This window comes from Hyaena hyaena, unplaced genomic scaffold (genome assembly GCF_003009895.1).
Source record: "Hyaena hyaena isolate Hyena2069 unplaced genomic scaffold, ASM300989v1 scaffold_770, whole genome shotgun sequence".
Classification (NCBI taxonomy): Eukaryota; Metazoa; Chordata; class Mammalia; order Carnivora; family Hyaenidae; genus Hyaena; species Hyaena hyaena.
Window position 1 is genome coordinate 299,469 of NW_024081405.1, and position 14,594 is coordinate 314,062.

Sequence of the window (14,594 nt, forward strand, 5' to 3'; positions counted from 1 at the left end):
AAACTATTTGTAAAAAAAAAAAAAAAAAAAAAAAAAAATAGTTCTCTGCAAAGGGATGCCTAGGTGGCTCAACAGTAAGCGGCCAACTCTTAATGTCTGCTCAGGTCTCAGTCTCGCAGTTCATGAGATCAAGCCCCACACCAGGCTCTGCAATGAGCACGGAAGTCTACTTGGGATTTTCTCTCTCTCTCTTTTTCAAATAAAATAAATTAAAATAAAATAAATAAAATAAAATAAAATAAAATAAAATAAAATAAAATAAAATAAAATAAAATAAAATAAATAAAATAAAAAAGTTCTCTGTCAAGAATGAGTTTGATGGACTGGAAGGGAAAGGGAAGTTCCTTGATGATGGAAAGAAGATCCTCTACTCCAGAAGGAGAAAGAGAGAGGTATAAAGGCTGAGACTCTTCTTCATTGAAGCCTGTTATTCATGTTTGTAATCCTCCATGTCCCCACACGTCCTAAGTGCTAGATAAATTCTGAGGTTAGTGACATGCCTATTTTACTCCCAATTTTATCACCAGGGACTGGCATTTAGCTTAGACACTCTGTTACTATGTGAGTGAAAACAGCATCTGTGAAAATGAACTATGGAGATTTTCTTCAATTATTTCACATTAGCTGAGTTTCAGAGCTAGCATTAATGATAATATAAATGCAACAGGAGTCAGATAAAAGAAAAAATAAGAGTGGCTGAGGATGTTCTTAAGTCACAGGTCACTGTGGCACAAACATTTCTTATCATTCACTTCATTCTGTCCCCAGTACATTAACCAGAAAATGATTATTCATTCAGAAATGGCATGGATTCTGGTGAAAGATGCACTTTCTGTGTTTTATTGGGATAAGAGATAAATATATTTTAAAAAATGTTTTAAATAAGATAATCCCTTGTTTTTGCTAAGCTATTAACTAACTTAGCCAGCAACTCTCCAAAACACAAAAGTATACAGGAAGTGTCCAAATTGTCACAACACGTAGTAAAATACGATGCACTTTACACAAAGCCCCTCAAACCCCTAACTTTGGTACATTTCTACAGAATAGGTCTGGATAATTTTTTAGCACATAACACATTTGAGCCACAAAAGCTGACATCATTTTGAGAGTGCATAATGGTGTAGTGAAGTTTGATTTCTGTGGTTTCATTGCACTGAACTGCACTGTATGTGAAGTACACACCTTTTGTTGATGGTTATTCCACTGCTCAGGAACCCTTACAGGCATCCTTAATAAACTATTAATGATTATAGAACACCTTCTTCCTTTCTTAAAAAAAAAAAAAAGTATATATATATGTATATATTCCAGTATACCATGGTTATTTTTCCATACCAAAATATTGTTTTCATGAATTAATGTTATTTTGGACCACAGCTGCTTCGTTCACCCTACATGCTGCTGCTACAACCCCTCCTCCAGGCCTCTTCATTGGCGCCCCCTTCCCACCCCATCCCTGGCTGAACTGCCAAGTCCTCTGCAGCAGGCAGATTCTGCTGGAGAAAGGGAGGTATTAAGACAGGGCCCTGAAAGTTCTACTCTGGGGAACTAAGTACTGCAAGAAGCACACCAGAAGTGGCAATCTGAAGCCACCTATGGGCTGGAGGACAGACGTGAAAGAATCAGTGATACCAGTAGGTAGTAGTACTAGTGATACTAAGCTGCTTATTAGGCTTTTACTGTATATAGTTTTAAGTGTGAAATATATTAAATAGCCTCACTGATTTTTTTAAAACAGTGCAATAAAATGCTAGAACAACTTATTAGTGGGGTTAATGCATAGAATGTTTATAGGTCATACTCAACCTTAGCTCAGGCAGTGCTTCTATTGTTTTGACAAAGATGTCTGTTGGATTCTTTAAATCTCAGCTATTGTTTATCATTTTCTGAGTTTTTTAAACTTTCCTTTTCCCTATTATATTGAATACTGAAAAAGGGAATGGGCAACGCAAAGGTGATACTCAATGTAATGCACCTGACAACTCAATAAGGAGCTTCTGAACAAAATCTAAGTGTGTGTATATGGGTAGGTGGGGTGTTCAAAAAAAGTTACATATTGCTAGAGAATAGTGGCAGAGAGAATAAAAAAGTGGGCATGGGTCAAATGAGGAAGGGCCAAACTTATAAAAGGCTATGATAAAAGACCTAATCTTCATCCTGTTGGTGCTGAGGTCATTAAAGGTTTCTAGAAGGAACCATTTATGTGTTAGAAAGATGTCTACGAAGAATGAGTTCTGGAGGGGAAAAGACCTATCAGAAGACAACTGAAATAAGTGGGACAAGATACAAAGGAAGAGGAATGTTAGTCAAGAACCTTTACTGGAAGTGACAGAAAACTATCCCAAACTAGCTTAAGCCAAAAGGAATTAATTTACAAGCTCACAAAATTATATCAGGAAATGAGATTGCCTACCGAGTGCACTGCCTAAAAAAAGAAAGCTATTATGAAGGGAAGGTAAATTACCTTCCAAAGTGAACTTTCTGGAACCTTACAACAAATCTTCCAATGCTTTATTTCAAGTAGCAATATATTAGGCTAACTGCGAGGCCCACACTCATTCACTTATTCAGAAACTATTTAATGGAGGTTTACTATAAGCCAAGCTCTGTGATAGATGGTGGATATTCATATTTGTGGGAAAAGGAAAAAAAACTACAATGCAAAAACCTGACATCCTCTTTTCATAGACCATACAATGCAGAGGAGAGAAAATTTTTCTTACAAGTCTGAAAACTTCTGTAATCTCTCTATACCTCAAGTTCTTCTCTCATAAAAAAAATACTGTTGTGAGAATTAAATACATAATCTTTAAAAACCACTAAGTCTCCGAAACTAAGCTGAGAACCTTATTTGGTATGGTCATCTACCTGTTTGTATCTCCTACAAAAGCTCGATATTTTAATTGTGTTATAATGAAAGGTACATCTTAACTCATGATAAAATGTATGCTCTGGCACAATAGATAGATTTTGTCATCACAACACCTTAGTGAAATATAACAAATGAAAACCTAAATTTTATTTTACTTTATTTTTTTATTTATTTATTTTTATTTATTTATTTCTAGGAGAGAGGGGGAGAGAGAGAGAGAGAGAGAGAGAGAGAGAGACAGCGTGAGCAGGAGAGGGTCAGAGAGAGAGAGGGAGTCACAGACTGAAACAGGCTCCAGGCTCTGAGTTGGCAGCCAGCACAGAGCCCGACGCGGGGCTCAAACCCACTAATCGCGAGATCATGACCTAAGCGAAAGCTGGACGCTTAACCGACTAAGCCACCCAGGTGCCCCGAAAACCTAAATTTTAAAAAAATACCCAGAAACTGAAAACTTAAATAAAACAAGAAAAAGTAAACCCCCCACAACATTAAGCTGTTAGGTAACTCTGGTGATCAATAGATTACAATGACTCCCTAGGGTATCAGTATAAGCCTTGCTCCACGTAGAATTCTGAAAAACTGTCCAGAAAGTTATCATATGTAAAAACTATCAGTTGACAATATGGATTTTAGAGGAAAGAAACAGAAAACTAAGAATCGTAATAGGCATAGGTCATTTAGGATAAGGGCTAAACACCATGACAGGCTGTATTAAAATACAATAGTTAAATCTTGAGTAAACATGAAGGTAAGTAATGTCTAGTACACGACTTTTTGAAAGAGGTGACATTATGCAATATGTTTGAAGTACTGTGTTTCATTATAAAAGAATAAATACTACAACCACTTTTGTGTCCTAAAATCAACTTATTCAAGGAGGAATCCCATTTAGATTTCTCATTTTATTAAAATTTTTTAAGTTTACTTATTTCTGCTAGAGAGACAGAGCAAGCGGGGGAAAGACAAAGAGAGAGAGGGAATGAGAGACTTCCAAGCAGGCTCTGCGCTGTCAGCATGGAGCCCAATGCAGGGCTCAAACTCACAAACCGCGAGATCATGACCTTAGCTGAAACCAAGAGCCAGATGCTCAACCAACTGAGCCACCCCGAGATTTCTCATTTTAAAAAAATCTGCTTAGATTCAGTGCAGAGAATAGACTGGAGAAGGCCAGTATGGACATGCGAAGGTTACTATTTGATTTGTGTAGGTAAAGGAGAATAGTGGCAGAGAGTAGAAACTGAGGGAAGTGGAAAACCTGAAAGAGGATTTGGTGTCTCATTGGTTAGAGAGGCAAGACTGGGAGGATTAAGGTGACTGCCACATATCTGGTGTGAGTTAACTGGCAGATGGTGCTTCTATTCAATTCAATGAGGGACAACCACGGAAAGGACCGGTTTTGGGGGGGGTAGGCAGGATGAGAACAGTTCTTGTACACAATGAATTTGAAAAATATGAAATAAGAAATCCTCACTGGCAGTTTAATATGAATGTCTAGGGCTAAGAAGAGACATCTTTGATGTACATATAGATTTGGAATCATTACATCATTTAGTTAGGAAGTAAACTAGAAAAACTTGTAATGTCATGGATGTCAGGTAATTGAAGAAGGTAGGCTTGTCAAAAACGCTGAAAACTGCTAAGGAGTCAAATGAGACCATGACAAAAATTTGTTGGATTTAGTAAAGAAAATTTGTTGAAGGTCACTGTTGACCTTAAGTAACGTGTGTTAGCTGTGGGGGGGAGGGGTACACACTACAGTGAATGAAGAATGAGCAGGCGGTCAGGAAATAGAATGGTGTATATGACTGAGCAATCTGATCCACAAGGGTGAGGAAAGGGGGCAGTATCTGCAGGGGCTGCCAGAAGGTTGGGAGAGAGAGAAGCATGTTTTTAAAAACTGGAGAGAAGGAAACAACAGAATAGGTTAGAAATTTTGAAAAGAAGAGAGATAGTTCATAATCTAAGATAAGGAAAAAGGGAATGAGATCCAGAGCATTAATTGAGGTCCTCATCATAGAAGAAGGCAACGTAACATATTATCACTCGTACTTAAGGGAAAGAGGGCAGGCAGGTGAGGGATAGTGCATGCTCCCCATCGGAAGCTCCTAGTTTCTTTCTGAAGTTGGAGCTGAGTGAGGCTGGGCCAGATGACACAGGGATTTGATTACAGAAACTGGGAAATGACCAATAGTGTTGAAGGCCCAGCAAATGCTGGCGGTCATAAAATTTACAGTGGTATCATTCTTCGCAGTTGTGTACACTTAAACAGAATATTTCAAGGATCATGATATATTCACTATGTGGTAAGACATTGTTTAATAATTTTAGAAAGCAATTTGACAACAGTCTGCCTAAAACAAATTACTAGAAGACTCATGAATTACCTCAGACTTAGGACTGAGACTCATATTTTTTCCCCCACTTGAAAAGATTCATACTTTCTACTTTTAATCACCAAACTATGGTTTGGATATTGTCACATCTAAGGCTTTAAATTCATTCAGCCCTCTCTCATGCTACCAACAACTATGAAATACTTTGATATGAGAAGTAATTTTTTTTGTACATAAAAATATAGCTATAATCGTGTCTAAAATCCTCATTAATCTGATTAGGTAAACCTAATTTGGTTAGTCTTATGCTAATTTTGTGAGGAAAGGTTTTACTAAACACATTAGGGCATTTTTGTTTGCTTGCTCAATAAGCGAAACTTTAAGACTTTTGCAAATAAGTTATTAAATCTGAATGCAAGCTGAAGTCTCAATTATTCATCGAAGGTTGACTTTATAGGATCTGCTTAGAAACACTTGATTGACATCTGGAGTTATTAGATATACCTAAAATACTAACATTACCTTGAAGTTTTTCTTTAAATTTTACTGACTTAGCATAATTTTCCCAAGTTATCAAGTATTTGCTGTAGGTTTATGTCCCAAGTGATCTTTACAGATCACTAACAAATGCCTTTACAAAAACACATAAATACAAATAACACTAGATTTACATAGTAGAAAAGAATTCCAGTTTCCATGAATGAAAACCCACAAGCACTTACGCTTTTTATAAGAATGGAGTATAATTAGATATGACAGGCATTAGATATGATAGAGATCCCTAGAAAACTCAAAAATTGGAGAAGTGGGTGTCAGTGCTTCTAAACAAAAAAAGAGCATCTCTTATAAAAATTCACTAAATTCTTACTTTCATTACTAAATATGAAATTAGAAGAGATTTTTGAAAGGGCCCAACACATAAGGCTGCATATAGCAAACCAAAAGGATAAAACAGCTGCAACCAGTCAGAATCGCTCTTAATAATAATGTCTTCACCTATTTATTTTATCTTTACACAACTCTCCTCCATTCGTCCAAAGTGAATTTAAGTAAGGAGTAAATGAATAATTGACATCATTCTTATGTTTACATGGACTTTTCAATTAATTTCAAAGCTGAAAAGGAAATCAGGAGTATCTTTTCTAGTATAAAATTTTCCTAATAAAAGACATTTAAGTAATACCCACAAAAATATTCTCCAGACTTTTTTTTAATGTAATTACCAACAGGTTAAAATTCAGTCATCAACACAGACAGTACCTAATTCCTGTTAGACTCTCAAGTCTTTTCCACCCAGTAACAGTACAAAATACATTTCTTGCACCCCAATCCTGAACTACCAATGCTCAGGAATTCAAAATAATATTAGATAAAAAGATGCTCCTCCATATGGTAAAGCCATGAATCTCAAATCTCCTTATTCAGACTATTTTAGGGTACTCAAAGCATCAAATATAAAAGACCATGTCCACTGCCCATTAACACTGCAGAAGTATCTAACACTTGTATGATTCTACTGCATAAAATTTACAAACATCAAATTATAGGCTAAAGTACTGTTTCAGTGGTTTACAGACTGTTATAAAAGATCTTTGTGATCATTATAAAGCAACATTAAATTTTCATGAAAAGCACAGCATTATTGTGTTTCAAGAAGAACATGATCTACAGTATAATACAACAGCTTAGCCTCACCTATGTAGTAAAGGCCTGTAATGACTAAGCCAGGTAGGCCCTGGCTTGTCAGACTTTAATTCATTTTATACCATACCCACTTTTTTCCCTTTGTTATATATAAATTAAACTACTTTTCAGTTTATCAGTACATTAAATTTTTTAAAATTACTGTTCCAAGACAAATTAGAATGATTCAGCAACTAAATCTTAAGTCCAAGAGCAAGAAATGCAGCTGATTTTTTTTCCTAAAGCAACCAAAATCTCACTCAAGAAATCTACCTCCATGGCCAGAAAAAAAAGAGGAATTAGTTCCTGTCGAGTAATTCAATAAAGTATATGCTATGAAATGACCATCTGGAAAATAATTTAAATTAACGGTCAGACAACTCAGTGCCTTGATGTTGTAATTTTGCTTTTATTTTTCAGTAGATAAAAAGCATTTTTTCACTTAATTTTAACAGGTTCACAATTTAAGTAACACATTTTAAGATGATACTATCCCTTACAAAGGTCCTTACATTTTTAAATTTCTTTACTTATTACCTGCAGACAATAGGTAACAGAGCTTGCCTCTGCTCTTCATTCGTTTTTACTAGCATTTATTCACAGCTTGAATAAAACATTATGATTTTTATGAAATTAAGAGCTGCAATAAAAGCACTATTTACTAATTACTATTTTATAGCCATCTTTTCCAACCTTACTACAAAGCTCTTTTTACTCTCTTTGTTTAAAATTTCAGGGTTTTCTTTTTGGGGGGTGGGGAGTAAAGAAAATGCATTCTAAAAGGGACACCAATTAAAAGTATTAGCAAAAATAGGCAATCTTCTTTCAATATCTGACAATATCAGATCTTAACTAATGCTAATTTAAAAAAAAAAAAAGCAAAACCAGACTGCAACAGTTCACACCCTGAAAATGTGGCCTATTTACCCTGAAAACACATAATCTATAAATAAATACAGATAAAAATACAAAACTCACATTTAATATTTAGACTTTAAATCCTGAATTTTGCCAAACTGCCTCATTATCATTTTCATTTCAAAATCTATCTTATGTTTCAGAAAAATAGCCTTCATCCTCTGATATTCTAAAAATAGACTCGTACTGTCTCTTTTACAAGAAACAATTACGCTTGGTTATGAGTCCTACCATTATTAGCCACATCATCAACACCTAAAATTCTTATTTAACCCCATTTTTGGCAATCAATATGGTAACTAAATACATTTTAGAAAAAAAATCTTACCTATATGCTGCATTTTCTTTCAAATGCAAAATGGTTAGATTCCCCTTCTACTTAATCAGTACAGTGTCTGAACATTTTTCAGTCTGACTTGCAAATATTTGCTTTCCCTCTTAGGGCATAGCATCCGCAGGGTTATACAGCACCACTTACATTCTCTTCCACATAAAAATCAGACATTACATGAAAGGAAAAGAAAGACAGCCCATTTCAAAGCATCTGGCAAACCTCCATTGGCAACCTGCCAAGCCTCTGCTAAACCTTCCTGTCTTTCCGAGCATGCTCACTTAAAACCAACAGCACGTTACTATGGCAACTCTGTAGGCAGCCTGTAAGTATGAACCGCCATTCTGATTTCAGAGTGCAAAAAAACCAAATACTGCAGGGGAAGTAAAAGGAAAGAAATATCGTATGCCCTCCATCACATACAAGTATACTCATTTTATTTAGCAAATTCACATTTGTATATGTAGAACAGAAACAAGCATTCCACATTTTCCAAGCAAATATTTTTCATGCTCAAATAGGTCTTCTTTTTGATAAACTCATTCTCTTTGTCTGCCCCTAGGTCTCTTTACCTCATAACAACCAAAAATACACTGGACAGTTTATTCCATTTGACAAAACACTGCTGAATAAACAGATAACAATATTCATATAAGCAATCATGTGGTAGTCCATAAATGATTTCCTATAATTATATATATATATATATATCCTCAATGACATAATAATACCACAAAAAAAATTAGTTCTTATAAAAACAATCTCTTTTCTATGATTTACTTATCAAACTGCCAAATGAAATATTCTCTCAGATTGGATAGGATTTTTTAATCACCTATATCCTTGAGATAGTGTGAAATGTCACAAACAGCTGAAGTTGCCAAGTTAAGATAGACCGGATCTGAGTTCAAATTCATGTTCTCCACATTTGAGCTGTGCAACCTTGGGAAAGTTACTTAACCTCCATGACCTTCACTTTCCTCACCCTTAAAGTAAGATAATACCAGTTATTCCCCATGGTAACATTTTAAGTGAGATGACACATGTAATGTTATATTTCTCTTCTCCATGGTTGTTTAAAAAGTTTGTACTTGTTGATTATTTAACCTGAAAAGTTCTTTGTAATCTCTTATCTGCTAAAAAAGATTATTTCTCATTTACCTACTACATTGGAATCCAAAACAATTCCCCATTCCCAAATCAATCTGAGTTAGAAAAAGACAGAAATAAATAAATATAGAGCATCTAAATGAGGGAAAATATACAAAGGTAGTAATTTTTACTTTACTAGATAGCCACTTAAAGCAACTAAGCCACAGTGCCACCCAGTAATTTTTAAAGTATTAAAATGTTTTTACATTACAAACATAAAAGTTCACCTACCACCTCTTCTTCCTCTTTTTTGGTTTCCTTTTCCTTCTCTTCATCATTTTCTTCAGCTGGACCATCTTCGTCATCACTGCTGGATGACTCAAGGATTTCACTTATATCCATTTTCCAATTATCAGGAACAATTTTAGTTTTTAAGAAGATGCTTGCTTTCTGTAGCCCTAAATGTAAACAGTTATCATGGAGTTAGCAATACAGAATAATAGAAAACATTCAGTCAGAAGACCTAGATTCAAATTCAGCAGTCACTTACAAAATGATACAGTCAACTTGAACATACCTAAGTCATAATGTTTTAATGTTTATTATTACTCTAGGGAATACTGTTAAAAATATTAATGGTAAATGAAAAGTTAATATTAACTTAAAAGTTAAACTAAAAACTACAAATATTTTATCCAGACATTAAAGAAATAGCCATCAAATAAGAGTAGATATTAACTCTAAACAATAAAATGATCCCAGAGAATATTCACCCTTGGTTTAGTCACTCTTTGCCATTTAGAGCCACATCATGAAATAATGGATTGATTCATCCTTATTTTACCTGGTTTAGCAGAGAGTTCAGATTCAGGTAGATTGAGAATGTCTACTTCCTTGATATCCTTTCTTGCTATAGAATAACTAATTATATAGAAGAATAAAGGAGAGAGAAACCATTATTAAATAAAAATTATGACAATGTTAACACATAGAAAAATGTAAGCACCAAAATCAAAATTATTTTGCCTACAAAATGTTTTTAAAAGACCATGCATATCCTGGGGCGCCTGGGTGGCTCAGTTGGTTAAGCATCCAACTTCGGCTCAAGTCATGATCTCACAGTCCATGGTTTGAGCCCCGATTCAGGCTCTGTGCTCACAGCCGAGAGCCTGCGGCCTGCTTCAGATTCTGCATCTCCCTCCTCTCTTTGCCCCTCCCCTGCTTGCACTCTGTCTCTCTCTCAAAAATAAATAAATGTTAAGGAAAAAAAAACCCAACTCCTGTCCTAATCCTTAATAAAAAGGCAAGAGATAATATAGGCAAAACTAGGATCTTTTTTTTTTTTTTTTAATGTTCATTTATTTACTTAGAGAAAGAGAGAAGGAGGGGAAGGGAGAGAAAATCCCAAGCAGGCTCCTTGCTGTCAGCACAGAGTGGGGCTTGAACTCCCCAACCATGGGATAATGACCTGAACTCAAATCAAGGATTGGATGCTTAAATGACTGAGCCACCCAGGCAACCCCAAAACTAGTATCTTAATTCTAAAGATTCACATACTCAAAATACACTAATCTGAAAGCCTCCATTTGTAATATTTCAATCTATGCAACCCTCCCACACATGGTATGGGATAGTTTATATCAGCATGTTTTCCTTACTGAAGACACAACAACGTCTATTTTGATCTTTACTATTTCTCTTTTTAAGTTTATTTTTGAGAGAGAACATGAGCATGAGTAGGGAAGGGGCAAAGAGAGAGGGGACAGAGGATCTGAAGCAAGCTCTGCACTGATAGCAGAGAACTCGATACAGGGTTCAAACTCACGAAATGTGAGCTCATGACTGAGCCAAAGTCAGATGCTTAACCAACTGAGCCACCCAGGCACCCCTGATCTTTGCTATTTCTTAAATTTACCATTCAGTTTAGTAAACAACAATAATATTTAAAATATTTAAAATATTAATATTTAAAATATTTTTATCATTGTAAGATATATTAAATTTTCTACAGTACTTCTCTACATATTTATACATACCTACATACAAACACACACACACACACACACACACACTTTTTGTTTTTTTTAACATCCTTTGTGGAAAACAAAACAAAGCTGAGGTTAAAGAAAGTTTCTAAAAATCTGACTTAAGAAAAACATCAAAATAATTATTTTAGTAATATTCCAAGAAAAGTAAGTTTCACAGTTCATGTATGAAATAGTACACATAATAAAAGACCAAATTTTTACAATTAAAGCTTTTACATAAAATTTTTCAGGAAAAAATAAACTACATTACAAAAAGTCAAAGCATAATATATAATGACAGTTCATGAAATGATCAGACTTTTAAAAATAAAGCGTGGACTGTGGAAGGGTCTATCAATGTGGTTTCATTTTTGGTCTCCCACCATAACACTATTAAGTGACTCACAATTTAGAATCGATAAATGATCGAACTAAACACTGGTCTTTTTTCACTGTGATGTCATCATTACAGCTGGGAGATACTACCTGAAATATAAAATAAAGAACAGATTGGCTCCTAATTTCCTTTGCTCAGAAAAATATACATTTTTAAAAAGAGTAATTCTGGATCCCCCTCACTTCTCAAGTGAATTATATTTTGTAAGAAATAGTTTAATTGTTAGTAATTTCCATTATAAATGAATTACTTAAAAAAGGTTACCTTGTGATTTTTATTTAGCATATTGGTTTTCTAATAACTTATTCAGTTATTAGATTATAAATTGAATAGTTAATACAATATAAATAACATGACCACCACTTAAAAAAATTAGGATTCTTCTAAGTTACATAATAATTCATTTATTGTCCAAAAAGTCAAACATATGATCTGTGATGAAAATATGGCATAGTATAATTAAAATATCCTTGACTCAAGATCTATTTTGAAATCTCCTATTTGTTTAAAATAAATACCTAAGTTCTCTTTCTTACCAGTGCATTACATTTTTAGTAATGAAAGCAAGTCAAAGAAAATCTGAGTAAAGAACTTTTTAATTTCTTAACTTTTTATTTTACTTTTTAAACTTTTATTTATTTATGAGAGACAGAGCATGAATGGGGGAGGAGCAGAGAGAGGGAGATACAGAATCCGAATCCGAATCCGAATCAGGCTGGCTCCAGGCTCTGAGCTGTCAGCACAGAGCCTGATGTGGGGCTTGAACCCACGGACTGTGAGATCATGACCTGAGCTGAAGTCGGACGCTTAACCGACTGAGCCACCCAGGCACCCCAATTTCTTAACTCTTAAATGTAACAAACACCTGAACATTAGTAAATAGCTAATCTCTATACATTCTTTATAGCACTTAATATCTTTTAAAAATTAAAGTCTACTAATAAATGGTTGAAATTTACCTGCTCATTATCACCCCTAACACTAGCTCCTTTGCTACAACCTAGCACCACCCACAGAACTTTTATGCAATGATGGAAATGTTAGGTATCTGTCACTGCTAAGCACTTAAAATATGGCTAGTGCAACTGACTGAATTTTTAATTCTATTTAATTTTAATTAAATTACATGTAAATGTACACAGTCACTTAGAACTCATGGCTATCATATTAAACGGTATATATCCAGGTAATTAAAAATTCTTGGCTGTCATATCAGATGCCTTAACATCAGATGACAGTAAATGTTTGTGTGTTTGTTAGGTGCTGGTAATTAGCAGACAAATAGAGTTGTGTCTGCCCTTAAGGAGCTAATGGCACAATGGAGAGGTAAATACAAAAAGAACACCACACAGGGTAAGTACAGAGATATGAAAACACCTACGAGGGAGACTTGCCCAATCTGGGGAAGGAAGAGGTGTGGCAGCAAAGGCTTAAAGTTAAGTCTTAAAGGATAAGTAGGCACAGCCCAGGGCTTAATTACCTCACCTGCGAACCACTATCATGGCCTCCAAATTGATTCCTGCCATCTCCAGTGTTTCCAACAATCCATTCAACACACTGCTGCCTCATTAACATTCCCAAACATGCAGCTCAATAATGTTTCTCTTCTGCAAAATTCTATGCAGAATGATGGCCAAATTTCTGGGGTGAACTTTTAAAGACCCTCTGCCCTAGATCCAAATTATCTTCCCAGTCTTATTCCCTATTATTCTCCTATTCATGTCTAATATTTAGCCAAAATGGATTTCCAGAGCAAATAGTTACATGAACAAACCCTTTGCTTTTCTGCTTTTACTATTTTCTTCTAAGAAAGTCCTCTAGAGAAGCTCTGCTTAACTAACTTTAAATCCGTCAAGGCTCAGTTCAAAAGCACCAGCTTCATGAAGGCTTTCTGGATTTCTTTTAATAAATGTAAATTTTAAGAACATGAAGTCCTAATGTTGAACATATACTATTGTATACATAATTACTTGAATCATTGTCTGCATTAAAATTATAACATTAATAAAATGTGAGATTAGTTTTTTACTCATCTTTTATTTTCTACATTCCCTGGCAAATGAGAAGTCTGTTGAGTAAATGAAAAGATTAAAAAAAACTCTTAAAAAAATATCTTGGCAAATTATGACCTGAATATTCGGAATCCAAACCCATTTACTTGTTTGCCTGTGCACCTGAAAAACTCAAAGGATTTTCAGACTTTTTCTAGGTAAACTAAATCTATTATATATAGCAACTGAGTAATGTACTTACATGCACATAGAAACGTTAAAAATTGGCCTCAGTTCATTAAAGGATTCTAATCTAATTTGGGACACATTTTGTGTCAGCACTGTTGTTAGAGATTTATGTCATATCAAAACTCAGAGAAGGGGAACAGTTATGTTAGAGTCGTTAGGGGAGACTCTGCAGAAAATATAGGCCTTGAGCTGAACCTGAAGATATTTAAAAGGAGAGGAGTACAAAAAGGAGAAAATGGAGACAGGTATTACCAAGTATTATCGATTCCTCTCATGATATAATTCTCTTGCCCATCCCTTCTTCTCATTCCTTCCCCAAATAAGCAAAGATTAGGTTTCCCTACCAACCCATCCCAGAGTTGCCATTTCCAAAACCTAGGTGTACCTACCCTTCCTTTCCCTAATACTCCCTTTGCTACTCCAGTATCTGCACCGAGTTTTAAAAATGACTATATAATCTTTAATTGCTGAGTAATCTTTTAGATGTATACAATAACGTCTTCGAGAGCAATGTGTTACAAGGTTCGTACTTCTCTCTCTTCTAAGGAACTTACAGATGAACTCACTGCACATCCTCAGTAAATACTCTTTTGATTTAAGGCACAGGTAAAAGTTTGGAAGAGAAGTGTTTTATACAGGGAGCAGTTAAGAAAGAACTGGAGTACAAAGTTATACTGAAAATGGGAAACACACTAAGA

General features: G+C 34.9%; 1 protein-coding gene across 6 annotated transcripts in view; it reads right to left on the minus strand.

Moving 5' to 3' along the window:
* The window catches only part of ARID4A (AT-rich interaction domain 4A), a 67,609-nt gene that overhangs the window by 34,540 nt on the left and 18,475 nt on the right, over positions 1-14,594 (minus strand). For all 6 annotated transcript variants that reach the window (XM_039218667.1, XM_039218668.1, XM_039218673.1 and 3 more), the window contains exons 9-11: positions 11,666-11,745; positions 10,077-10,153; positions 9,524-9,690 (exon numbers count right to left, since the gene is read on the minus strand). In XM_039218667.1, the coding sequence (XP_039074598.1) occupies positions 9,524-9,690; positions 10,077-10,153; positions 11,666-11,745 (324 nt within the window). The remainder of the gene's footprint in view (positions 1-9,523; positions 9,691-10,076; positions 10,154-11,665; positions 11,746-14,594) is intronic.